This window comes from Typopeltis vanoorti, chromosome 20 (assembly GCF_054136105.1).
Source record: "Typopeltis vanoorti isolate ZY-2024b chromosome 20, IOZ_Tvanoo_1.0, whole genome shotgun sequence".
Taxonomy (NCBI): domain Eukaryota; kingdom Metazoa; phylum Arthropoda; class Arachnida; order Uropygi; family Thelyphonidae; genus Typopeltis; species Typopeltis vanoorti.
This window is the reverse complement of record NC_143568.1, coordinates 78,970,019-78,997,422: the sequence shown is the minus strand read 5'-3', so window position 1 is coordinate 78,997,422 and position 27,404 is coordinate 78,970,019. Positions and strand designations below refer to the sequence as shown.

Below are 27,404 nucleotides of genomic sequence, written 5' to 3'. Positions count from 1 at the left end.
TGGGTATATCCGGAAAGTTCATCGAAAAGGCAATTAATTGAAAGACAATTCATCGAAAAGGCATTTCATAGAAAAAACACTTCACCGAAAATTTTAACTTTTCGAAAATGTTATGATAAAAGATCCATTTAGAACAATTACTGAACCGTGCAGAGTGAGAAAGCAATGCTACTTAAATAGGGAATAATTATAGAACAATATGGTTTCTTATTGTCTTTCTTGTCCAGTAACTGTTTCATGGGACTGATTTGCCTGTTTCCTGGAGGAAAAGCCCAGCATACGCAGGATCCATTATTATTATTGTTACTAGTAGTAATATGCGACTTCAATGCAGCAATTATTATGGAATGAATAAAAGTTTCAAATATTTGAAACTTTTACAAGAAAATGTCGAACCGTTCCAGTTTTCAATTCAGCTACATTCAGGGCAACAAAGAAATAACGTGTCCAAATTATGTAGTGTACAATAACTCTCTGACTTAGCGGAATTAGTAGAAGTTGTCGGTACAAGAAGCTGTCTGCACGGTTAAGTTTTTGTTCTAAATGTATCACTTTTATCATAACATTTTCGAAAATAAGTTTCTAAACGATATTAGCAATTTCGCTTTGGCTGGATCAATTTAATGAAATTTTCGGTGAATTGGATTAAATAAATCTTCCTTTTTTTCTCGAAAATATAATTTCTCCAGTGCACGATATTATCGCGGAACGCACTACTTCCCTAACGTCAGGTATTGATGTACGCCAATGTACAATGTTTTGGTGTGTTTCAAATTTAGTGCAGGCCTACGGATTGCCACCTACTCTCTTTGAGACATAAAATAGCGTAATGAATTATTACAGGGTAAAAGAAACAACCTCTTTTCGCGAGAACAGAATTCAGAATTTGTGCGGTATTGCCAAATGGTGAATTATTATCTTAGTCGTTTGTTACCATTAAACACTTTTTTGGGCACTTAGATGCAAGTCGAGTTGTCCATGTTTTCGGTTTGCCTTTGAGCCGAAATTTATCACAGCTGCGACGTCAACTAATGCACGTGTATTATGAGATAACATGTGATTGGATTCGGCTTTTCCAATAGCATCATGTGTATTAAGATCGCCAGGAATTCTTATTTCTCCAGTTAATGTTATATAGTATGCCATTTATTAGAATTTCGAATAGTTACAAAATCTGTCAAGCATGGGTTAGAAAATATTCAGAAGTAGGAAAACGAAAGCTGCTAGGATGGAGAAGAGAACTAGTAAGTAACCTGTGGGCGTGGACTTAGAAACACGTGTTGATAAAGCGTGGTTAGTTGAATGCTGAGAAGCGACTGCCACATTTGTTGCGAACGGTTTGGTAGTTTAGAGATGGAGTTTTCAATAGTGGAATATTTAATAAATGTTACGCGTTTATATTTTTTCTCCGCATTCTTAGTGTTATTGTGTGGAAGTGTTGCATTTAGCATCATACGACTTGGTTTGTTGAATCGTTTATTTTATAAGGTAGGATAACTTGCACATTAGTAGTATTACAATTTTCATGTTTTTTTTTTTTTTTTTTTGTAATGTCATGTTACGAAATGTAGAATAGAACAGTGAGGTACAGATAAACTGCTTACTTAACGAGATCTCTCGCAAGGAGTTCGAATTTGCGACGGCTGTTTTGTGATAATAAAATTCCTGCAGGTTCTTAAAAAATGGCTTACTTGTTGGAGTCGCCCATTAACATGATTATTTTTAAGAGCCGCTCATCCTCGACTATTCACAAATTAAACAAATGAAAATCAATAACCAATAAAAAAAAAAAAAAAAAAACATAGGTAACGTTCAGATTGTGAAATTTCCGGATAATTTCAGTAATTGTAAGTTTAGGTAAACCGCGACTGAATTCCCCACCCCTTTTGAATTAAGGTTTCTAAAAGCCTTTTATTTGCAACATGTTTGTCTCCGAAACTTGAAACATCCAGGAATTTTGGGGTAGAGTTATCGCTCTTTTATAGTTCTAAATCGAGTGATTAATATTTGTACTACAAACAGGATATCTATACTTGTAGCGGTTACAACCCCCTCCCTCCTAAAAAAAAAAAAAAAAAAAAAAAACTTTTTTTTTTTTGCTTAGTAAGAAAATCAATCTTTTGCCGAAAGTTAAAACCGATCTGGGTGGAAATGAGCCTTCTCATAATATAGTAAAATTATTATTATGGACACAGGAGGGCCACTAATATTCCAAAAACTAAAGATTTGTCCAATACTTGTCATGTTTTGCTTTTACAAGGATAGTCTGAAAAGTTCACTGCCTAACAATGAATACACAAATTTATAATTTCAAAATTATTTTTATTTTTCAACATAATCTCCTTTAAGACTAATACATTTATTTCAGTGATGCTCCAGCACCATTATCCTGTCCCTTCTCAGTAAGATCTGCAAAATACACCTGTACAGCTGCAATCGCCCTCTTGATTCGAAGAAAAATGCTGACCAGCGAGGAAGAGTTTTATTTTGGGGAAGAGATAGAAGTCAGAGGGAGCCAAATCTGGGGAATAGGATGGATGTTCCAACAATTCATAGTGCAGATCCCTTAATTTTCCCATTGTCAAAACACCTTTGTGGGCAGGTGCATTTTCCTGATGAAAGATGATTTTTTTTCTTCTGCAAACCTGGTCTTTTCTCACGAATTATTTTGTCTAGGCTGGACACCGTTGCCGTGACTTTTCCTGCTGATGGAACCAACTTTGTCTTCTATGGCACAGAATAACTGGCTTCTGTCCACTGTTTTGACTGCTGTTTGAATTCTGGTGTATAATGGTGAATCCAAGTGTCATCTATAGTAATAAATCGACATACAAAATCAGTTTTATTCGTGTTAAAATGCTCCAAGCACTGTTCAGAGATTTTCATGCAAGTGTATTTTTGATCTGCAGTGAGCAAATGGGGCACCCATCTTGTGCAAAGCTTTTTCATTTGCGATTCTTCATGCAAAATATATCCTACACATTCTTTTCAAATGTCTATATTCTGAGCAATTTCATGCACTTTTACTTGCCAGTTGTCCAATACCATATTGTGCACTTGATCAATGATTTCTGGTGTTGTTACACTTTTTGGACGTCCTTCACATGGATCATCTTCAAGGCTGGTACGGCCACATTTAAACTCGGCAGCCCATTTCTTAATTGTTGAAAATGAAGGAGAAGAGTGCCCATAAACTTTTATGAACTTCGAATGAAATTCTTTTGGCGTTAAACCTTCTTTTATAAAGAATTTTATAACTGCACGATACTCAATTTTATCCATTTCAAGGTATACAGACAACACTTTTGCTTCAGACAGCTGTATAAAACAAACTACATGATAGAATGACTTGTATTTCACATTGATGCTTATGACAGATGTACCAACTTAGAAAAAAATTCTTGCCGATAATGTTGCCATCTATGGTCGAGACCGAGAACTTTTCAGACGACCCTCATATCTCATTCACTGACCCAGCACTCACAACTGAACCTCCAACCCATTTCACCCTTGTTTGCCACTCTCTGAGCAAAAAATCTAGTCTCCATGCCATTGCTGAGGCATGACCTACTTTTCACAAAATCATGCTGTGCTGCATAGAGTATTAGATTTTTATCCATCCGTTTCTGAATTTTACCTTTAACCAGCTTCTCCAGTACGTTGAACCACTACTTCTGAAATGCTGCTTGGTTGATAATTTACAACTTCTGTCTTGGGGCTTCCTTTATGCAACATAACTGTTTTCATCTTTCCACTCCTTTTGGGACTGTACCACATCTGGCAGGGCTGTACTACAGCTTCATGCATAGGTGCATGAAGCTGTAGTTGGGACCCCAAAATTAAAGCCAATTTAAGGATCCCAAACAATGAGGGAGGAGCCCTGGAGTGCGCTATTGCCTTGGGCTTCACTCTCCTCAGGTAAAGTGGAAGTACAGCCCTGACATCTGGTATTCAATTTGGTCATAGGTACTGCTGGTTCCTTAGCACATTCTTGTAATATGTCAGCTGATATCCCATAGTTGTATTCACATCAAGGTTCTGTAATCACTTATGCCCCTGCTTCACTTACCTTTTTCAGTATTAGCCCTTGTCACATCTACGATTACCCAACAGAGCAGTATCATCTACCTGGAAAATTCAATTCTCTCTGCAAAATTCAACTTTCATCTGCTTCAGTCACCTTCTTACCATCAGTATTTATCAAAATTATTTTGTCATAGTCATTCTTCCTTTTATTTGCCACATGCTGAAATAACTCTTTTGGATTAACTTTGGCTTGCTCAGCATTTTTCCTCTTGTATACTCTTTATTTTCCCTTCCTTAGCATACTGTGCCTGTGCTTTTATACTGTTCATGAGATTACACATCTTTCTCTTTAAATGCCCTCTCATTTTTAGCAACTCCTGCTTAATGTTGTTATTCATCCATTTAAATTCCTACTTTATTTATCCTCTGGAATTATGCACTATGTTATTACTTCTTTCAAACATCCCTTGACTTTTTCCCATGCACCACTGACATCCATCCCCTGCAGATTATCATCCCATGGCAACTCTCCAAGCAGTCTCTTGAGTTTGTCAGAATTAGCAGTTCTGTAATTCCACATATAACCATTTAGTGAGAAATTCATGCTTTTAGTCAACTCTTGAGTGAAAACTACATGATTGCCTACACTGATTGACAGCAACGTATCTTCTGTTGCGGTCACAAGAACCAGCACTCTCAATCCCTAGTATCTTCCATCACATATGCTGCCTTGAGTAATTATTCCTTAGCTGCATAAATCTCATATCTTCCTTCAGTCTGTCTCTCCATAGTTGAAGGCCCTCAATAATCATCCCCCTCTGCTCATTTAGTTTATCAGTGCAAATATGTCTGGAAAGGTTGAAGTTCATATCTTCATAGGGAGCTTCTTCCATTGTGGTCTGGGGACCATGCTAGGTTACTGGGAATAAAGACACCAAGAAATTTTATACTTGGTTTTAATCCTTTTCCCAAGTAAGCAAAACAAAGTTTTGCACATCGAATATATTCATGTCTGAGCTACTTACATAAAGGCTAATGACTTCATATCACTTGTCTTACTATGTATCCTATAATGCAAAGCACACCTCCGATTTTGGAAGTGTATGATGCAATGCATAATGGGAAGGGTCACTACTCGAGACGTGAATATATTTCATGTGCAAAACTTTGTTTTGCTTCCTTGGGAAAAGGATTAAAACTAAGTATAAAATTTCTTGAAGTCTTTAACATATAACAAACCCAAGGTAAAAACTTTCTATAGGTTACTGGGAGCTAAACTGTTGTATAATGCTTTGAATATGCACTATATTATTATTGTACAGGCATCTCCATGGACTCCAAAGACTCATTGCAGGAGACCCACCCAATCTTTCATACCTCTCCTTGAACCCATTAACAGACAAAGCACTCGCAGCTGACTCTGGCAACATTCCAAGCAAAAAATCTAGTCCTCTTGCACCTACTAACCACACCTTTATTCAGTCCCTAGGGATGACCTCTTGTTCTGGCCCCTCTAGCCCTCTATATGATAATACACAAAATCAAAGTTAATCACTGAGAAGGATCGTAATCCTATAAGCCTCAATTGTGGACTTCATCAGCCTGAAACAGATACCAAGATTGAAATAATGTGGAAGTCATATTTCTCATATACAAGTAGTGAAAAGCTGTATCACCATATTATTAAAATACTCTGGATCACAGATAGATACTGCAAGTTTTTTCACTTGGAACCAAGAAAATAATTTCATGGCACCTTTAATTTATAATCTAGCAAAGTGAAAAAACTTTCAACAACTATCTCTTACCCAGATTATTTCAATAATAAAGTGATACACCTTTTCCCTACTTGTATATGGGAAATGTATGGCTTCTACATTACTTTAAATATATCTGAATAACAGAAAATTTAAAATAAAACTCAATGGAATCAGATCCACAGAAAGGAAAGTCATGACTGGAGTCCCTCAAGACTCTCTGCTATCTCCCCTGCTCTCCATATACATGGCAGATCTCCCCAAGTTGTCCCCATTCATCACTGCCTTCTATGCCAATGATACAATTATCATAGCCAGATCCCTCCGTCCACATCTTGTGACAAACAAGCTGCAGAGAGCAGTCAGTGAATTAGAGAATTGGTACAGCAAATGGAATATCGCAATCAACCCAGGAAAAAGCTCTGCAGTGCTTTTCACCAGACATAAAGTAGAACTGCACACAAGCATAAAGATGTTTGGAAAAATCATCCCTTGGCATAAGTCTACCAAATATCTAGGAGTTCATCTTGATAAATGCCTAAATTTCAAGACATAAATAGTGTCTCCACTAAAGCAAGTCAGACCATAGCACAGCTATATCCACTTTTGAATAGGAACAGCTTCCTAAACATAAACAACAAAATTCTCCTCTACAAATCAGTGATAAGACCTCAACTAACTTATGCTTCATCAACCTGGGGACACATAACTAAAAGAAACATCAGATTACAGACAATCCAGAACAAATGCCTAAGAATGCCATTTAATGCCTCTTGGTTCACCAGAAACCTCCAGTTACACCAAGAAGCCAACCTTCCAGATATCAAGACCTACATGATAGGCATTGCAGAAAAATTCTTCACAACCACAGATAACGAGCTAATTCGACAGGCAGCATACTATAAACCCTCAGATCGCTTCAAACACAAAAAACTGAAATCCTCCATTGCAAGAGAAAGCATACAGCTTACAATGCTGTATGCTTTCCCACGATAAATTGCCAATAAATTACTCACGATAATCCTCTCATACACAAACTAAAATCAGATGAAGGGATGAAGAATCAAGGACTCGGTCCATCTACCAAAGAAGTTCCAACCTTGATTTCTCTTCTGGATCTGGCTGTCATTAATGAGAAACTGATGACAGCCTATTTGGGTGTGATCAGTTTTTCTTGATATCCACCTTCCTACACTGCAAACATATACTTCATCATAGATAACATGGTAGAAAATTGAAAAAGCTGAATGATCCACTTTTTCTTCACTCACAGAATTTGATTCTGTGACCATCAGCTCATGTTCTGATGCAGTGAATCATATGTCATTGAGCACATTATACAATCTGCCACAACTGCAATTTCAACCACAACATAGCCAAGGAAGCCCAGAAGGAGTATTTTCTGCAGATATCCCACACAACAAACCTAATTGTTTTCAGATGTGTTCAAGTGAGACATCTGTTGTCAGAGCCAGAATGAATCGTGGATCCAATATACATCTTCTATAAGTAAGCTCCACCACAACAAAGAAGTATAGGAAAAATTCAGAAAATGAAAGGTATATACCAGTGACAGCCCTGCACATGAGCACTGTGACACTGTAGCACCCCCAAGGAAAAAATGAAAAAAATTAAATTTTGTTTGTGTTTATAAATAATAACAATGCTTACAATATTATATAAATAAATGCAATACAACATGTTACAGCTCATGTTTCGACATTGATTGAATAGTTAATTATTGGAATTGTTCGATTAACGCTTTAGATTACAAAACAAATACACTGCGATCTAATGCAGTGTCCATATTATCACATTCGACCAATTGCAGCCAGACTCACCGATATTCGTTTGCACTTCTCATTGCACGTAACTAGGGCAGTGTATAATATGCTTGCGCATGTTATTTCTGTGAGATACGAAAGAGTGAACTATTTTTTGCAATCTTATTTTATTTTGTTAAAATAACATAATTATTTATTTATTATAGATACAAGACTGAATTATGATGAGTGACACTGTTGAAAATATGAAAAGAATTATATTTTTTTCAATTATGGTTACACAAAACAAATGCACTGCGATCTAACGCAGTGTGAGAATGAACTCTCCAGTTGCAGGTAGACTCGCCGATATTCATTTACGCTTGATACTGCTTTTTGGGCAGTGTATTGTATGTTTGCGCTTGTTATTTCTGTGAGATAAGAAACTTTTATTATTGGTGTTTGTTCGTGTTTAGGGTGAAATATTTTTCATAAAGCAATTTTTTAACATGTAAATTTATTTATTAATAAATTGGTTACTGATTAGGAAAAAAATAATATTTTTATTTTATTTTGTATATGCAACACCCCCACTTAAAATTTTCACCAGCCACCACTGGTAGATACATCACCCACCAGCTCTTTGTCATAGAATGTAATGGTTGGTTACATAGTTGCTGATCCAACAGCAATTGCCGACATGCGCTTGGAAGATTTTTGCTAAAACATCGACAACATCATTTCCCTCCGCTGAGTTCCCCCCCCCCCCCCAAAAGCAAGGCAGAAAAACAAATTCAGTTCTCTTTTCTTCAAATGCAACAGGCCACTCACCAAAGAAGAAGAAATTAAAGCTGTTTTGCTTAAGTGCCATCCAATTGCTGTTGGACCAGATAATATCCATTATGAAATGGTAAAACATCTGTCTATCATCCATGGATCAACTGTTGATCCATGGATGAATTTTCTGTGAGAGTATATTTTTGGATATCTGGCAAAAAGCAATTGTTATTGTCTTTCCTAATCCAGGGAAAGATGGATACAAAATCCCTAAATAAAATAACTACCACCCAATTGCTCTGACCAGCTGCTTGTGCAAGATTCCTGGGTGCGGGGAGTTAATTCATCTTTTATGACTTCTGGAGAGAAACTTTTTTTTTTTTTTTTTTCAGAACACAATGTAGCTTCCAAAACAAACAAACAAAAAAAAAAAAAACATTCTATTATGGATAATCACAGGCATGTGTAGCTCAGTGGAAGTGGCACTTGCATCCACTGTGCTAAGTCACCTAAAGATACACTTAAGTTCAAGTCTAGTTGTCAACTAGAGGAACTTCTTCTAATCCTTTCTTCAACCGGTTCTCAAGTTAGTCAATCTCTGGCACAGGCAAGCGTTTTTTTTTCACCTGGAAAGGTTTTTTTCTGTAAACTCGAGAAAATCAACCGTAAAACCTACATTATTTCAGACAGTAACACATCCTGTTAGGATTAGGATGTGTTACTACCAAGAGATGGCAGCACTTGTTTGCCTTTCTCTTCATTAGTGGCCACTTACAATTAGTCAGGGCCAGCTATCTCTGATTGGTTACAAGTGGAGATTGAACTGTGCATCCAAAAGCTAGATAGGGTTAAAATTATTATTCATGACACCTCCAAGGAGTCCGAAGACTCGTTGCAGGAGGACACCTGTTGTACAACTCTGTCTCCACCACTACACCGAACCTCTACTACCAATCATTGACATCAGTGCCATCTACTACCCACCACCACAGCTAGTATTTTTTTTATCTGTAAATTGTTTGTATTGTATGTGGGATGAAAAACCTCAGTTTCTGGGAGAAAAAAAGCCTGCTACCTCCGTATGAGATTGACTAATTCATCTTCGATTGAAAATGTCCCTATAAAGATTCCTCCCATCATGACGAGAATTGAACTTAGGCCTTTTCCAGTCGAAGGGTGCAATGTACCGTCGTTCTTCCAATTGTGCTATGGAGGCGCTTAAAATGCCTCGCATGCTCCCAATTAGGATAAAGGTGTTAGGTAATTATTATTATTACAGATAATCCTGTCTGGCTGGAGGCTTCCATTAGAGATGTCTTGCTAAAATGTACGTGGTATCAATTTTTCTTTGATTATGTAAAAACTTTTTATTTAACTGAATCTTCAAAGTCTGAGTGGGACCTGCTCTGTACTGATTGTATACCCAAGAGGAGGGAGTCCTAGGTTCAATTTTAAGTGTGATGCTTTTTTGCAGTCAAGGTCAATTTGATAATAGAACAATGTCCTCAACCAATAGGTAATACTCTGTGTTGATGACTTCATGTTACATTCAAGTAATATGAGAGTTATAGAAGAACAGTTGCAAAATGCCATTGATCACCTCTCAAAATAGGTTCACATTTTCATAGAAGGAGACAGTTTGTGTGCACTTTTGCTGCAGATTGTGGCCTTTATCCTAACCCACAACTCTGACCAGGATAAACAATCCCAGTTACATCAGAAGTTCTTGAGACTCATATTTGATAATAAACTTGCCTCTCTTCATCATGTAAGGTAGTTATGAGATAAGTCTGCAAAGCAATGAACATTTTATGCACCCATCTCTCACCTCTTGGGGTGCTGACAGATGTTCTTTGCTTCATTTATATACAGCAATGATAAGATTAGAACTTGATTATGGGTCCCAAGTCAATGCTTCTGCCTGGAAGAGTACCCTTCGATGGCTATACCCTATTCATCAAGCATCAGAATTGCAACTGGAGCATTTTGAACATCACTTATTCTTAGTCCCTACACAAAGTCAAACAAACTACCTGTATCAATTTCGTGTCAACCGTTGTCTGTTATATACAACAAAAATCCCTGTTACAACATTGCCAACTGCTCTTCTCCTCCTATTCAGAAGACTGCAAACCACCCCATGTGGCCAACTTTTTTTTCATCCACCATGGGAGAATCTATACAATAGTTCTACTGCTGTAGATTCAAGCTCTCCTACAAGCTCTAGAGATTGTGGTAGACAACATTGCTCAGTTGCCACTAAACCTACTTGCACTATGGCAATCATACATACCAGCATGTAGCTTTTTTTCCCCTCACCCCTCTTGTTATCTTACAGCAACTCTTTGAACCTCATAGAATTATATACTCAGATTTTGTGCTGGTCTACATAGGTAGCTCAAATCAGAGGAGCTATTGGGATCTTCTGACATCTTTCCAGACAGCATTTTATATTTGCACAAATCCATTAGAGAGCATCAACTTTATAGCTGAGCTGTATACGATAAATTTGCACTAAAATACATCAGATTGCATTACTACCAAAGGTGCATAAAACATTCAGATTCACAAAGTTCTTTTCAGGTAATAAAAACTCTAGAGCTACATCCAGTTCTCTCTAAAATCCAACACTTCCTCTCTCCATTATGGAAGCTATGCTTAGATGTATGCTTCTCTTGGATTCCAAGTCATGTTGTGATCATGGGAAATGAGACTGCAGATACTGCAGCTAGGTCAGCTCATTTCTCAAACATCCACCATCCCTCTGTACTATGCACTGATTACTAACAGGTTATCAGAAACAGTCATCTATCCCAATGGCAAATTAAGCTTGAAATTAAATTATGGCAATCTAGTCTGTGCACAGGGTTCAAACAGAAATTGTTCTTGCTTGATTCTACATAGATTATAGTTATTTCACACACTCCTTATTGAGGGGTGATAACATGCCTTTGTGCAAGTTTTGTAATCATTAATTCACAGTTATATCAGTTATATTTTAATTGACTGCCCTCATTTCATGAATGAGCACAGTTATTAATTTTAGCCATATTCATAATATGTGTGCACCCTATACACCCAGGCAGATTTTTAACACTCAACACATCAGATGTTTAAAGTTTTACAGACAATATCTTTTAATGTATATAGATAGTGTTGATTCTTGTGTGTGTGTCCTTTTAATATCTTGCTGTTTTTAAGTTTTTGAACTTTTTATCCTTTTTTATAGATGGTTTTACACCCACTTTTTATTCATCTTTTTAATACTTGTTTTTGTATACATTTCTTGTAAAAACTGCATTTATATACACTTTTTTTTTTATTTATATCTGTCATTTTTTTTACTAGTTTTTTTTTTTTTTAACTTGTATACTGCTATGATAATTTACTGGAGCAGTATTGACCTCATATGGTGCCATAAAACACCAAACAATGAAAAGTAAATTTTAGTTCAGTGATAAATGCAGATGGGATAATATGATAGACTTAAGTTGGTGTCTGTCCATTTAGGGATCACTAGTTTAATATAATTGGAGTTAACATTAGACCTCCATAGATTGAAAAGACTTGTAAATATCACTTATGCACAGAATCTTCAAGCTATGCTTCAAGCTCATTTGTTTCCACACACACACTCAGGCCATGAGTATATTCTGCCCACCATCTAATCTATTCTCAACACTAAGAACTTGCTCCCTTGCAAATTCATATGTCTTGTATAACTTTCTGGAAAAGCCTCTTGTTCTGCCTTTTTGTTTCTGTGCATTCTGTAAAAAAACATTTCTATATTAATGTAGTTACAACATTGCAAACTTCTCTTCTCCTTTTTATTCACAAGAGCAAATGTTATTTCTGATATCTTCATATTTCACATTCACATATTCTTTCCTCACAGAAGTCTTAATATTTTGGGCCACTGTTAAATATCCATATAATATTTTATGGTCATATGGATGCTTAAATCTTCTCCCTAGTTCACAATTTGAGTGAACTAGAGAAGCATTCCCAAATGATATGATCAGATTTAAGACGTCAATCCTTGTGTGCCATCCATTGCATTCTGCTTATCATAATTGTCCTTCAAGAACTCAAATTCATTTTCTTTATCAAATTTCTCTTTATTCCATTCTGTTATTAAGACTCATCAAAGGAGGCCACATACTATGTGCACCAGCTATCATACTTGTTCTTGAATTCATTCACACACACAACATTCAATGGCAACTGCTCCAATCATGCATACTATGAGAGAAAAATCTAGATCTCACACCCTTCTTAGTTGCATTCATTCTCAGCTTCAAAGGATGTATTCTTGTCCTTTCTCCATCCTCTATAAAATGAAAAATTCCATCAAATGAAATCCTGTATGACCTTTTCAGAATTTTGTAAGTCTCAGTCATATCATCTCTCCTTCTCTTGTTTGCTAGTATCTGCAGTCTATAAATTCTCAATCTGTCTTCATAATCAGTATTCCACAATCCTCATATCATTTTTCTCCTTTGCATACTCTCCACTATCAGAATCACAACAGAAATTTTTAAATGATTCCCATGCACTATCAATATTCTTCCCATTCAGCAAATGATACCATTTCACAGAACTCATTATACTCCTCACTTGGTCATAATTTCCTGCTTTGTAGTTCAGCATGTAACCTTTCCTGAATGGACATTTCATAAACCTAGCAACTTCCCAATTGTTCACTGTCACCAACTGGAGGCAGAATAGTTACATCTTTAACTTGAACACCCTCTGACATGACAATCAAATCTAACATTCTTTGACCCTGAGTTCCTTGTGTCATATTCATTCTTCTCATGAGATTTTACTGCTACCCAATCAATGCTTGGATAATTAAAATCCCCATTATAATTACTCTTTTAGTTTCCATCGTCTTTATTTGGTGATGCATTTCTTCATCACTAGCAACTGATCCACCAAGTCTGTAACAACACCCCCACTATGTCTTTAATCTTGTTAGATTCCACCTTGCACCAAATGGCTTCAAAGTCACTGGCACATGCAAAACTTTTAGTAGTATCGCAGTCATAGGTCTCAACTGTAACTGGATTCAGATTATCTGATATCATTAGCATGCCCCCTTCTCTCCTATCCTGTGTATTCTTCCTAAAAATACTGTGCCCTTTACACGATACCAGTTAGTATGTCTAATTTTAATATCCAGATCTCCCTGATGCCTACAATTTGATGTCGCAGCATATTGACCAAGGCAACAAACTGTACCCCTTTGTTTCTGATACTTCCATCATTCGTGTACAGTCATAAGCTACTTGCATGTTCTTTTATATACTCTTCTGTGTAGTCTGTGTGACATAGTTGGACAACTTGTAGATTTCTGTACTTCTCTAGTGCCTTATATATGCAGATATCTTTTGCACATGTTTGATTGTCCCAAACTGGATGAACACAAAGTTGAAATCGTTCTCTCCTCGTAATCATTTCCACGATAATGTCCATTCCTGTCATTAACACAGTTACATAACATTGTCGCTCTTATGCACATATTCTCACCTTTCTTCCATTATAATTTAGTTTCCCTGACTCTGTTTTAGATCTCATAGCAGTTATTAGTTTATCAAGACTCCTGATACCAAATGCATTCAAGTGCAAGCTGTCCCTCTTATACAAATCCAGTCTTCCCTCAAAGTCACTTCACACAGCCAAAAACTCACCAAGGAATGGATTCGAGTTTTCTTATCATAGTTTAAATCATCCATATTGATCACCCTTCTGTCATTTACTAAACTAATTTTCCTATATGTTTTTCTTCACATTTCCTGCCTAGAGCAACATCCAATGAAATATTCTCTCTTGTCAACTTCCACCTCACAAATACTGCCTAAAACCATTGATGTTGTTTCTTCCTGTCATCCCTACTTTGTGTGTGGATATAATTCTCCTATGATCAGTGGCACCCTGCCTCTCTTGCCCGTCTTATCCTCCCTAAAACATTGTACCCTTCCTGTCAGGATATTATCCTCACTCAGACTTGTTTCACTTATTCCAGCAGTTTTTAAGAGAATATACTGTCACCACAACAATTGAACCTCCCTTATTTCTGATACTGTTGGAATTTGCAAATAAGCACAGCAATTCATTTCTGGGGTTTATGACCACTCTGTCATCTCTCTAACGTAACATCTCTCTCTACTCAATCCCTTATATTCCAGACCTCCCCACCCCCTTTCCCATTGAAACTCTGCTATAATTCAAATTATGATAACAGCAAGCATCCCTTTCAAACTTCATAAACAAACATAAACACCTCAAACAAACTGCAGCTCTTCCTTCTCTCACACTGCTTTCTAACATATTTAAGATTTTTGCTTGCTATCTCAACTCCTTGTCATACAACAAGACACTAACTATCCTTCCAACATACCACTGTTCTCTTTCATCCTTCTCAAAACTCCAGTTAGACATTCCCACGGTTTTCTGTCCAACCGATCATTTGCTCCCACAGTTATCACTAACTTGCTCTCGTTTTCTTCTCATATTTAATGCATCCATTGCCTGTTTACCTTCCCTCTTGGAAAATAAACCTTCTGCACTTTCTCATCTACCACACCATTTATTTAATAAATGGTGTGAATATCTGGTATCTGGTCTCATTTTGAGATACATTTGGTAGATAGGAATGAAAGGGTGTAATAGAATGAGGTGCCACCATAGAAGTTATGTGATGAACAAGGGAGTGAGAAGCAAATTATATTGTGAAGAGTGTTTGAGTGAATGAATTTATCATGTATTCTATGAAATCCATCATATTATAGCAAGATATACCCTATCTTGCTATAACAGAATATCCAGCAGCCACACAGGGACTCGATGTTTTGTTAAAGAAGTGCAAAATGTGAGGGGAGGAAAAATGAATTGTCACTATTGATGGTTCAGATTTTTTTTCCCTCTCACTTAAAGTTGGGTACTGCATTATAATTTTCATCCTCATGTGGCTGCTAGTGTTTCTGCATTTGGAATATGTAAAGCAAATTCCTCGATTTAGTTTTATCAGTAAATTAATGTTTATGAGTTATGTTCCTGAAAAATTTCATCCACATAATTTTAAATTTTTAGTTGCCTTATTTGCATTAATTCTGAGTAACTCACTGTGACTAATATCAATCATAATCTGTTTACTTTTTTTTTTCTTCTTTTCCTTTGTGAATTGCACTCATGAAAGGTTGGAACCTCTTGTATGTGAATACCATGGTTAAGCTAAAGGTTTAATAATCTGGTTCTCTTCTAGAAATCAAGCATGGAATTATTTAAACTGTTTTGGTGCTGCAGTAAGTGAGATGGATGGTCTCAAATTGTCAGCAATTCATTCATGGATTCCCTTAATAGGATTTAGACCTTTTGGTTGGAGAGTGCAAGTGTTATTGGCCTAATTATGCAGTCAAATTCACTCTGTTCTAGCAAATCCATTTTTCACTATATGAAATAAATTATAATCAGTCATACACTGCTTGGAAAGAAGTCAATGGACACCATAGTGTGAGGAACAAACAACTATGGTACCCACCTTAAGATGTAGGACCTCCTTTTGCTGTAATAACTGCAGCAATCCTTCACTTTTTACAAGTGCACAATAGTGATCAATGGGAATTTTCAACCATTGTTCCTGTATGCATGTAATGAGGTCCTGGACTGTTGTGGAGCAGATGTCCCTTGACCTCACTCTCTCTCCAGTTCATTTTACAGATGTTCAGTAGTGATGAGCCTAGGGCTCTTTGCACCACTGGACCATTCTTTCTGTAGGCATATAACAAGGTCTTCAACTGTTGTGGGGTGGATGTCCCTTGACATCATCTGCAGTTCATCCCACAGACCTTTTGCACCACTGAAGACGACCTGCATGTTGGTTCCAGTAATGTGAGGCTTATATATTTCAGTCCTATCATGGAAACTCATCTTGTGAGCCTCAGTTCCGAATGTTTTTGTGCAGATTCATGTTCCATTTTGTCCGGATCTCTGCATTCAGTGTGTCAGCCGACAAATAACAAGTTTTACATATTATTCAGCACCCTATCTCATGTTTGGTGAGTGTGGTGGGTCATCCACTTTGGATAGCACTTGTAGTTGATTCCCTGTGCTTCCATCTTAGTATGGTATTACTGATTGTTGACCTGGGATGGCCCAATTTGTCAACAATTTACCTAACAGATAGGTCTGCAACATGGCATCTTATCACGATGCCTCTTTAAAACTCCGTCAGTTTCCTTCTCACAGCCATTTCACCCAGACACAGTTGGACTGACTTGGGAGCATCATATTCCTCCAATTTATACCATCTACAAACACATGACATTGTTACATGACACAATGCAACCTTGCTTATGGGAGTGTTCATTAACTTCTTCCCAAGCAGTATACTTGTTTAGTAGAGAATGGGAGGAGAATGAAATGCTATCCCTGGAGGTTTTATAAGGATGTGATGAGGTAAGGTGTAAGGAGTAAATATTTTGCATGGATAGTGGTAAGAAAGCAGAGTGCATTGCTCGAAGTAAGTTGTGGATGCTTAGTGTGAAAGAATGATTTGCTTGTTGTTAATTGAAATTTGTGAAGGGGGAGAGGATTTATAGTACTGGCACACTAAGCCATATGTTACCTTGCAACTGCATCATGTATGTAGCTTATTTTTGTTTCAATTTTACAGAATTATTTAAATTTTCTCTTCATTCTATACACATTAAATTTAATTTGTACATCTTTTTCTGTCTCTTACTCTCCATCTCTGACTGTGGTAGAAAGCACTAAAATATCAAGTTGAGCAGTTATGTTCACATTTTGGGATTGTATTTTTATAACCATTATATTTGACATGAAAAACTAAAAGGCATGTGAATAATATGAAAGGTAAGTGAATGAGACTTGTATGTTTGTTTTACTTACTGTTAAATTAACTTTTTGTCTTTTTTTTCTTAAAGTGTTTTTCAATGTGTTAAGCAAATTAAACTAATTTAAGAATTCCTTTTCATCGATTTATCCTAAGAGGCTAATATATATCTTGAAAGTTATGGTGATTTCTTTCTTTAGGTAGACGAAGCATCTACTCAGCATGGAGGAGAGTTAGTGGCAGCTGTCTTGAAGGTAATAATGTTGATTAACTGTGATTTTAAAATTTATTACTACTTGGTGCTGAAAGGGAGATATGAGAGAAGGGAGATAGTGAACTTGGTAAAAAAAAACTTATAATAATAATTAACTATATAGTTAAAATATCATTATTATTCTTGCTGTCATTAATTAACAAGGTTTTCAGTTTTCCATTTGGGAGGTAGTCAGAAGAATGACGTTGTCCTTTGTTTGATATGTGAAGATGGTGGCAGAATCCCTCTCTTTGAAGTTGCCGCTTACAACTAATCTGTCTTAGAATATGTGATTGACAAAATACGCTCACTCATCTGTGGTGAGGTAGATTTTGTCAGCTTGTGAGTAGCTGCAAGCTGGACAAAATAGAATATTTGTATTAAAAAAAAGAGCCCTCTAAGCAATCTTTTTAATTTTAAGAAAACAGATTACTATTAGTAATATGAAGGACTATTCTGGTAAGACAAATTATCTTCTAAAGAATCAGTTTTTTTTTACTGCTCTTCCTGTTTTTATTTGAATTCCACTTCTTGGAATGGTTCTCACATAAAGGTTTTGATATACTTGGAACATAATATCAAAAAATGAGATCTTCAGTGAGTAAATTTTTTTTCTCTTCCATAGCAAGTAGGATTTTGCATAATTTGTCAAGATCCTTAATTGAGATGTTATATGCTTGATTCCTTAGCTGTTGCAGCACAGTCATACTATAATCGATCCTTGACAATATCATACCTTGCTTTTAATGCTGAAGATGTATAATTTACTGATAGTTTATTCATTATTATTGATATTAGATTTCCACAAAGTCAAGACTCATTGTAGGATGTTCCTGCTGTCAGAAACAAAGCTCATCATGTTGAGATTTTCTAAAAACAGCAAAGAATTAAACACAAGTTTAATAGTTCCAGTATTTGTTCCTGTTCAGACACATCATTGGGATGCAATATGAGAATTGTAATAATGCACACCAGATAAATGAGTGGAAGATATTTAAGTCTCAATTTCTTAGAGGGTTGCTCCCTTGGCTGTGGTACAAGTTGTCTTAATTACTGTTTCTAGATCATGAAAAAATTTCACACAACCATATTTATTAAGATTCTGTTGGTTTTTAAATCTTCTAATTTCAAAAGTCTTATATTTTTCTAAATGAAGAGTGAAAAGTCTTCACTTTGGCACTGCAAAAATTATAAAAATCAAGTGGATATTAAATCCAGCATTATTTTAAAGCCGAATACAGAAACTATATAAAAGTTTGGTATGAAAATTGATCAGCTTATGGGAATACACTTGCCACCATGTTACGAGTTGCCCTGGCTGAACCTTATAGGAGACACGATTGCTATGAAAGCATCCGTGTATTTGCCTCCTATTGGTTCATTTTAATAAGGTTTCACTGGCCTGACAGCTGTTTCAAAAAGTGAAGCCTTTTGGCTCTTTATTTAGTAAATACTTTTACGCACTGACCAAGAGTTTGCTTACAAAAAGTACACCTTTCTGATGTTTCAAGTTCCTTAGTACCGAGAGTTTGTGCTCTCTTAAGGTTTCTTTCTGGTCTCTGATGATAACCAATCAGTTTGAAAAGCTGTCAGGCCAGTGAAACCTTATTAAAATGAACCAATAGGAGGCGAATATATGGATGCTTTCATAGCGTGTCTGCTATAAGGTTCGGCTAGGGCAACTTGTAACATCGCGGCGAATGTATTCCCATAAGCTGGTCAGTTTTCATATGAAACTTTCATAGCTTCTGTATTCAGCTTTGAAATAATACTGGATTTAATATCCACTTGATTTTTATAATAGTCTTATATTTTGTTTTTGCTATAGTGAAGAATAATCTTTTTCCATTGATTCTGTGACAGACCATATCTGTTACAACAGATATGTTTGTTGTATTCCAGACAGATGTTGTATTCCAGTAGCAGCTCTTCCAGTTTGAGGCAGCAAGAAGAGGGAATTTTGTATACACCTTACTGAGCAGGAAGGAAGTTGATCTTTAGGAGAAAAAAATAACGGCAGCTTGTTTCAAATAGGATTTGAAATCAGTATGGAGATAATAATTTTTTACAATCTCCATACTGCTTTCAAACCCTAGATTTAGGGAATGGGGAATAGATATAAGAAATGTTAATAGTATTGCTATAATCTGTATGTTGAGAGGGATGTGAGATGTAGAAAATACAATCTATTAATTTTATTAGCATTGTAGCCATTAAATAAGGTGTGATGATAAGTATGGATTTATAAAAGGTAGGGCTTGTCTCAGTAATGTATTATCTTGTCTCAGTAAGGTGACAGCAGAATTGGATAAAGGAGATGGCTATACCATTATGCTGCTGGGTATTGCAAAGGCATTTGACAGAATACTCCATGGAAAACTATTAAGTTAGAGCAAATGGGAATGGATATGAAACTGGTGGAATGGATATGGAAGTTGCTGATAGACATCAGAGGATGGTGTATGGCAGAGTGGATCAAAGCAAATGAGGGTGACTAGTGGAGTGCCCAAGGACTCTGTACTAGGACCACTACTCCTTAATTTGCACATTTAATGATATATTAAATGTACAAATGATATACTGATATCATTTAATAATATCAGTATATTATCATTAAATGATGATATACCAAAAGATTTGAAGCGGGAATATTCAGTTGTTTGTTGATGATGCAAAACTAGAGAGGGAAGTAATTGAGAAAGGTAATGTAGATATCTTACAGGATGATTTAAAAAAATTGGCAGTGTGGGCAAAGGACAATGATTATCAATTCAGTGTTGTAAGATAATGCACTTGAGGATGAAAAAATTACACACATTGATGGTATCAGTTTCCAGGAAATTGATGAGGCTAGGGAACTGGGAGGGGGGGGATGTAGATAGAGATTTGAAATCCAGGGGACATAATATTGGAAGAGTTGACAAATAGCTCAGAGAATTACTTGGATGCTGAAGAACACAGAACACATTGACATGTAAAGATAGGGAGGTTATTATCCCTCTTTAGAAGACCATGATTTGGTGACTTCTGTGCACAAATTTGATCACCTGTTTTTCTTGGGGATCTGGAGATTGTGGAGAGGATTCAGATAAGAGTGATCAAGCTGGTGACATGGCTGTGCAGTGTTCCTTATGAGGATAGATTGAAGGTGTGTGGGTTGCAGTGTTTAGCTGACATGTGGAGGACAGGAGATATGATCGAAATATAGGTTACTAAAGGGATTCTATAAGATTGACACAGAAGAAATTTTTTCATACATGGAGATTAGGAGGAAAACAAGGGATCACGCTTGGAAGTAGTCTAAGAGTGTAGTTAGTAAGGGTGTGCTAACTAGGTTCTTTATTTGGAGAGTGGTGAATGAGTGGAATGGATTGCAGAGGTGGTTGTTGAGCATCCAACAGTGAATAGGTTTAAGGAGATGTATAATAGGTATTATGTTAATGGACAGAGTGGGTCTTCTGTGATGAGTCTTTTGACTCCATGGAGTACCCATATAAATAATAAAATAATTGGAGATGCTCCTGAGATGAATTACTAAGACAATATCAATGCTCTGGAATGTTGGCTATGCAGATAGGTTAAAAGAATGTGGATTACAAAGTTCACTGGATAGGAGGAAAAGAAGTGATATGATTGATAGAGGGGATTTTAAAAACAGGAGAAGGTGAGAGGAGAAGAACCAGAGGCCATCTCCGAAAGTTATGTAAGAGTGATGTGAGGAGTAGATTTTTACAAAGAAAATTGTTGATCAATGAAAATACATTACCAGAGAATGCATTGTGAATGCAGGGACTGTTAAGTACTTTAAGGTTCAATATAATAGGTATATGACTACTCTGATTGAAAGCATTTATGGAGAGAAAGCATGATGCAGTGGGGGAAGCTTTCGCAAATAATAACTTCACTTAAACCTATGATGTCCCATTTAATATTATTATTATTATTACTATTATTACGGGCAACTCCAGGGAGTCATTAGACTCATCGAGGGAGGCCCCAAATCATATTCATCACAACTATTTGACATTCATACAGTATCTATCATACCTCGCCTTAAACTCATTCACTGTCACAGCATCCACTACAGACTCAGGGAGCGCATTCCACTCATTCACTACTCTAAAAGTAAAGAACCCAGCTCTAACACCTTTACTAACCACACTTTTGCCCAGTTTCCATGGATATCCCCTAGTCCTCCCACAACCAGCCCTGTTCTCAAAAATATCTTCTGAATTAATTTTATAGAAACCCTTCAGTAATTTTAATGTCTCAATCATATCTCCCCTCCTCCGCCTATCAACCAATTTTTGCAACCCACAAATCCTCAACCTGTTCTCATACGGTTCATTCCACAGACCTGCTATCATCTTGGTCACTCGCCTCTGGATCCTCTCCACCTCCTCCCCATCAAGAAGAAACCTAGGTGACCAAATCTGAGCACAGTAGTCTAGATGGGGTCTTATCAAGGCTCGATAGAGAGGAACAATAACTTGCTTGTCTCTGCTCGTCAAAGTATTTTTCAAGAACCAAGTGAGTCGATGAGCTGATTTAGCCACTTTTGCAATGTGTCCCCTAAATTTCAATTCCTTATCTACCAACACTCCTAAATCTCGTGCCTCATCAATTTCCTGGAGCAGGGTTCCACCAATGCAGTAAACTGCCGCCAATCTTTTCACCCCAAAATGCATAACCTTACATTTTGCCACATTAAACTGACATCCATTCTCCTTAGCCCAGACCTCCAATCTATCCAAATCATCCTGCAAAATTTTGACGTCATCTGCATTCACTATTGCCCTACCCAACTTCGCATCATCCGCAAACAAATGAACTGTTCCTCTCAGATCATTTCCTATATCATTTATGAACAAATTAAACAGCAGTGGTCCAAGAACAATATATTTTAGTTCATTCTGTAAGATGGTAAGGTCTTCCTCTTCTTTAAGTGTTTAACAATTAAATGTTCCTATATACAATCCACTTTTCCTCTATATAGGAAGATTTAATTGTTGAACACTTAAAGAAGAGGAAGACCTTACCTACAGCAAGAACTAAAACATATTAAATGGGACATCATAGGTTTAAGTGAAGTTCGCAGGCAGGATTAACATTTAATAAAACTAAAAAATGGAGACTACTTATACTATTATGGGGAAACTAAAGGACAATACAGAGTTGGATTTCTAATTAAGAAAACAATTACACACCTTATAGAAGAATTTAATTATACAGATGAAAGAATAATAAAAATTGCACTTAAAATAAACTCCAAACTTAAAATCATGATCATCCAAATATATGCTCCCACCTCATCCCACATTGATGAAGAGATAGAAGCATTTTATGACTCACTGCAGCACACTCTAGGCAAAAAAAAAAAAAAAAAAAAATAGCAATCAAAACTTTACTATAGTAATGGGTGATTTTAATGCCAAAGTCATCCCATTCACCAAATTGACATAATAGGACCATACATATATGGTATAACCAGCAACTCAGGAATGGCTCTTACAGAATTCTCTATCAGTAACATATTATGAATACATTTTTAAAAGAAATCCCTCCAAAGAAAATGGACATGGAGAAGTCCAAACGGAGAAATAAAAAATGAAATAGATTATATACTGTGTAATAATAAAGAAATAGTTCAAGGTACCTCAGTACTGAATCAAGTAAAAACAGGAGGTGACCACTGACTGATGAGAGCCAAAATTAAAATAAACCCCAAATTGGAAAGAATAAAATGGCTAAACAACAAAAAATTAAGAAGTTTTGACTTAAAACTTATTGAAAACAAGAAGGATTATGAAGAAAAACTCAATCAAAAACTAGACTTAATAAATATTTTGAAGAAGACATAAATAAGCAAAAACCTGATGGAAGTAATAATCTCAACAACCAATGAATTCAGAAGCAACAAAAAGACAAATTTTCAGAGGAAACCTTACAACTACTTAAAAAAAAAGACCAAATATGAAACAAGACAAAAACTTAATTTCTAAAATAGAATATGCAAAACAATAAGGAAAAAGATGAGAAATGAAATAAGATCTTATCACACTAAAAGAAACAATTGAAAACAATAAAAATATGAAAATACTAAGAAAACATTTATCAGTTGGCAAAAGTCAAATAACTGCAATAAAAGATAAGAATGGAACTATAATAAGGAACCAAGAACAAATCCTAAGCAGGCTAGAAGAATTTTATAAAGACCTCTATAGTGATCCTTTAATAGATAACTCTTCTTCATCACATATGGAATTCATCCCCTCCATTCACTTCAGATGAAATAAAACAAGCATTAAAACAAATAAAAAATGGAAAATGTCCTGGTGAAGACCTAATTCACATAGAATTAATTAATGGGCAGAAACAATATAATTCACCATGTCACAAACTTACTAAATCTATGCCTAGAAGCAGGAAAATGCTACTCTGATACTGTTTTTTAAAAAAAAGGGACAAAGAAGCAGTGGTATCTTGCTAATCTGAACTAATAAAAACTGCGCTCGTTCAGATTAGCGAAAAGTTCGGATTAGCGAATTCCTCCCCCAAGAGGCAACAATAACTAGTGTTTAAGACAAAAATAATCAGATTCTAATGGTACATCAATTTAATTCTGTAAATAAATTATTAACTGATAGAAAAAATGCTACTGTACTGTAATATAAAACTTAAAAATAATACAGTACGCAAGTTTATTTTAGTAAAATATTTAGTTTGTATTCACCTGTATTTGTTGAGGATTCTGATTTAATAAAATTGCATAGTTCAGTACATAACTTAATATGCGTAAAAAAAAAAATATCACTTTCTTGTATACAATGCACAAAAAAAAGTTTTACAAAATAACACAGTTTTTTTTTTATTTCTTTTTAAAAAAAGTCGCTGATTTTCTTTTGCTTCTTGGAAGCTAAACTTTTTTCGAATGCTTCTTCTCGGAGCTGCATTAGCAATAAAATTTTGTGGAATGGCGTATTGTTATATCTTATTTATTTTGTCTTTTTATTCTTATTTCTTTGTTAATCTTTCTACTTATTAATTATTTCGTTATTTCTTACTCCTTTTCTTATATATCCTTTCCTTTTAAAACAATCTATACTTATTCTGTTCTCTACTTATTTTCTTTCCCCTTTTTAATTGTGCAGTCGTTTGGCCTCTCTATTGTTTAACCACGTGCAGGTTACTTAGTGTTTAGGGCCTTGTCCTTGTGTGGGATGTGACCATTAACACACCTTCTGAGACAGTCCACCTGATAAGCATTGACAAATTTATATTATAACTGCGCCAGCCAATACCGAGGATAGATGTGACTCTTACCCAGGATGGCTCTCTCAGAATGATAAACAATAATTAAACTATAATATAATCTAATCTCTGTTCACTAAACTCTTACATGCAGTCGTGGCCTGCTTTGTTTAATCATACACGTGGGTTTCTCCCGCTAAGTTCATCAATACTTTTATGAGTGGCTATTTGAACTCGTATACTAAAACAGATCAGGCAGGTACTAAAAAATATGTTTATTAAATAGAGAAATCATACAAGTAAGCATTGCTACTGATTAATTTGAATTATTCTCAAGTAAGATCCTTGATACAATACTATTATACAAAACATATAAACAAACTTGCTTAGACCACTTCTATGAGCACTTAACATTATCTCATTAATACCTATCACACTTTCTACATTCACGTGGTCATTAGTTAAATCATTTTACACATCACTACTAATTCATACAGAATAAACATGGCCTTGCTAGGCAGACAATTCTCGACAAATGGGCCTGCGCCAAGTTTTAGACAGTTCTTAAAGCCATAAATGAGTCCACTTCACAAATGTTCTTAGGAAAACACACTCTTTCTTAACTGGAAAATAAAACACAAAAGTCTACTTTACCGTCCCCTAATTGATACTCTTTATTCTTCTTGCCTTGTCTGGTCATCAAGGCTTCTTCATTTTTGCTTTTCGTCTGATCACCTTCGATAACTATGCAGCCAGATTCTCGGCGGGAAGGGCGATATGGCTCAGGAGTATAGCCAGAATGGACAGCATCTACTCGGTTCTTCCGTTGCACGACATCGCTCAGCTATCCTAGTCTTAGGAAATAGCTAGACTCTCTTCAACGCTGCGACAGATGAACCAATGCCTTCCACGGCCAGCCAGGAACTTCTCTGTTGGTCAGACTGGACCTACGTCTGATGGTCAGGAAACTGGAACCCAAAAAGAGCCACGAGTGAGGTTTGCTTGAACTTTTTGTTCTCCTTCTCTTCTCGATGTTTCTCGGCTATCGCAATGCTCATCAACACGGTCATATGGGTTTACGTCATGGTGTCCAGCTCCCTCTAACACATCGCACATGCGCTTGTTGTGTTTTTCTTGGAAGGCGCTCTAGTCTCTCTTTCCTATAACTACCCCCCCCCCCCCCCCCTTTTGGTATACGTAACACAGGACGGTTAAAGGTAACTCTTGGACTTTGGCTTACAGGCTTTGCTACTTTATAATACATGAAATGGGGATTCTTAAATAAGTTTAACAGCTTTAATTAATTTCTTTGTCTGACCCACATGTATTACAGGTTAGGTTATTACAATTTTTCTTTAATTTGTTATACAATTTCTTGCACCTTATCTAGAGTTATATACATAAATTTTCCTTTCTATTCTATAGCCAACATGCCACATTCTCTGCCTGTGTTTAACTAAAGCTGTGTCCTGAATAATTCATGTTAAAACCTTTCTTAGTCTATTCAGGACACAACAGTATCATTCTGCTTAGTCCATTCTATACACATATTAAAACTGTCAACTGCTTCTTCGTGTTTTACTTTTTTTTTCTTCGAATTCTTTATCGTCATCACCGTCTGCTAATTCATTCTGTAGCGTCATATTTATAATTTAAGCATCTGATTTGATTTCGAATTCACTTTCGGTTCTACCTGTAATCCATTCTGTAACATCTGTTTGTGAAATTTCAACATTTGGATTTATATTTTTAACCAAATTATGCCCGTTTTGAATATCCACTTTTTGTGTATCACTGTAGTTATCTTTGTAAATTCTAGAAGGCCACAGTTTTTTCCATGACGCTCGACAGTGGTGATTCATGCCGACAATACAGTACGTACTGTACAGTATAAAAAAGCAAACGTGAACACACAATAAATCAAAATAGGCCTGCAGTGTAACCATACAATCGACAGTATGAAAAGAAAATATACTGTAATAATAATAAAATAAATAATAATAGTTAAAATAATAATTAGTAAATAAAAATAATAGCACACAAAATAATAATACGTAATAAATAAAACTTTTTTTCTTTCAAACCGCAGTTCGGATTACTGGAGGGTTCGGACTAAAGAGGTTCGGATTAGCGAGGTACTACTGTAGTAAAGAATTATAGACCAATTAGTATTCTCTCCAATCTGTACAAAATTCTCGCAAAAGTAATAAGTTAACCCCTCTTCTAGACTCAAATCAATCAGTAGAACAAGCAGGATTCCATAAAGGCTTTAACGCAATTGATCATATTCATGCAGTAAAACAAATAATAGAAAAAGCAGAAGAAAACCAATTGCCCCTATGTTTAGCCTTCATTGATTATGAAAAAGCCTTTGATTCCATCAAAACTAATGCAATAATCAAAGCAATCCAGAATCAAGAAGTTCCTGGAAAATATATGGACCTCCTCCAGGAAATATACCACACTGCAATAGCAACAATCCAACTTCACACGAGTAGCAATAAAATATCAATTGAAAAAGGTGGCCGACAAGGAGACTCTCTATCACTCAAAATCTTGACAGCAGTCCTTCAAGAAATATTTAATAATATAAACTGGACAAACCTTGGTTTAAAAATTAATAACAGAAACTTAACACACCTAAGATATGCAGATGATATAATTTTTGCAAACACTCCAGAAGACCTCAATAGAATGATAGAAGACCTATATCATGAAAA

At 35.9% G+C, this 27,404-nt stretch overlaps 1 protein-coding gene across 2 annotated transcripts in view; it reads left to right on the top strand.

Annotated features, from left to right (window-relative positions):
* Nucleotides 1–827: 827 nt before the first annotated feature.
* The window catches only part of LOC150095588 (2-hydroxyacyl-CoA lyase 2-like), a 248,277-nt gene continuing 221,700 nt past the window's right edge, over nt 828–27,404 (top strand). Inside the window, exons 1-2 of one of the 2 annotated variants that reach the window (XM_090410082.1) lie at nt 828–1,244; nt 17,381–17,434. In XM_090410082.1, coding sequence (XP_090266208.1) covers nt 1,128–1,244; nt 17,381–17,434 — 171 coding nt within the window. In that variant the 5' untranslated portion in view covers nt 828–1,127. Of the gene's footprint in view, nt 1,245–1,299; nt 1,489–17,380; nt 17,435–27,404 lie in introns of those variants that run through there. The other variant, XM_090410081.1, reaches the window with a different exon arrangement.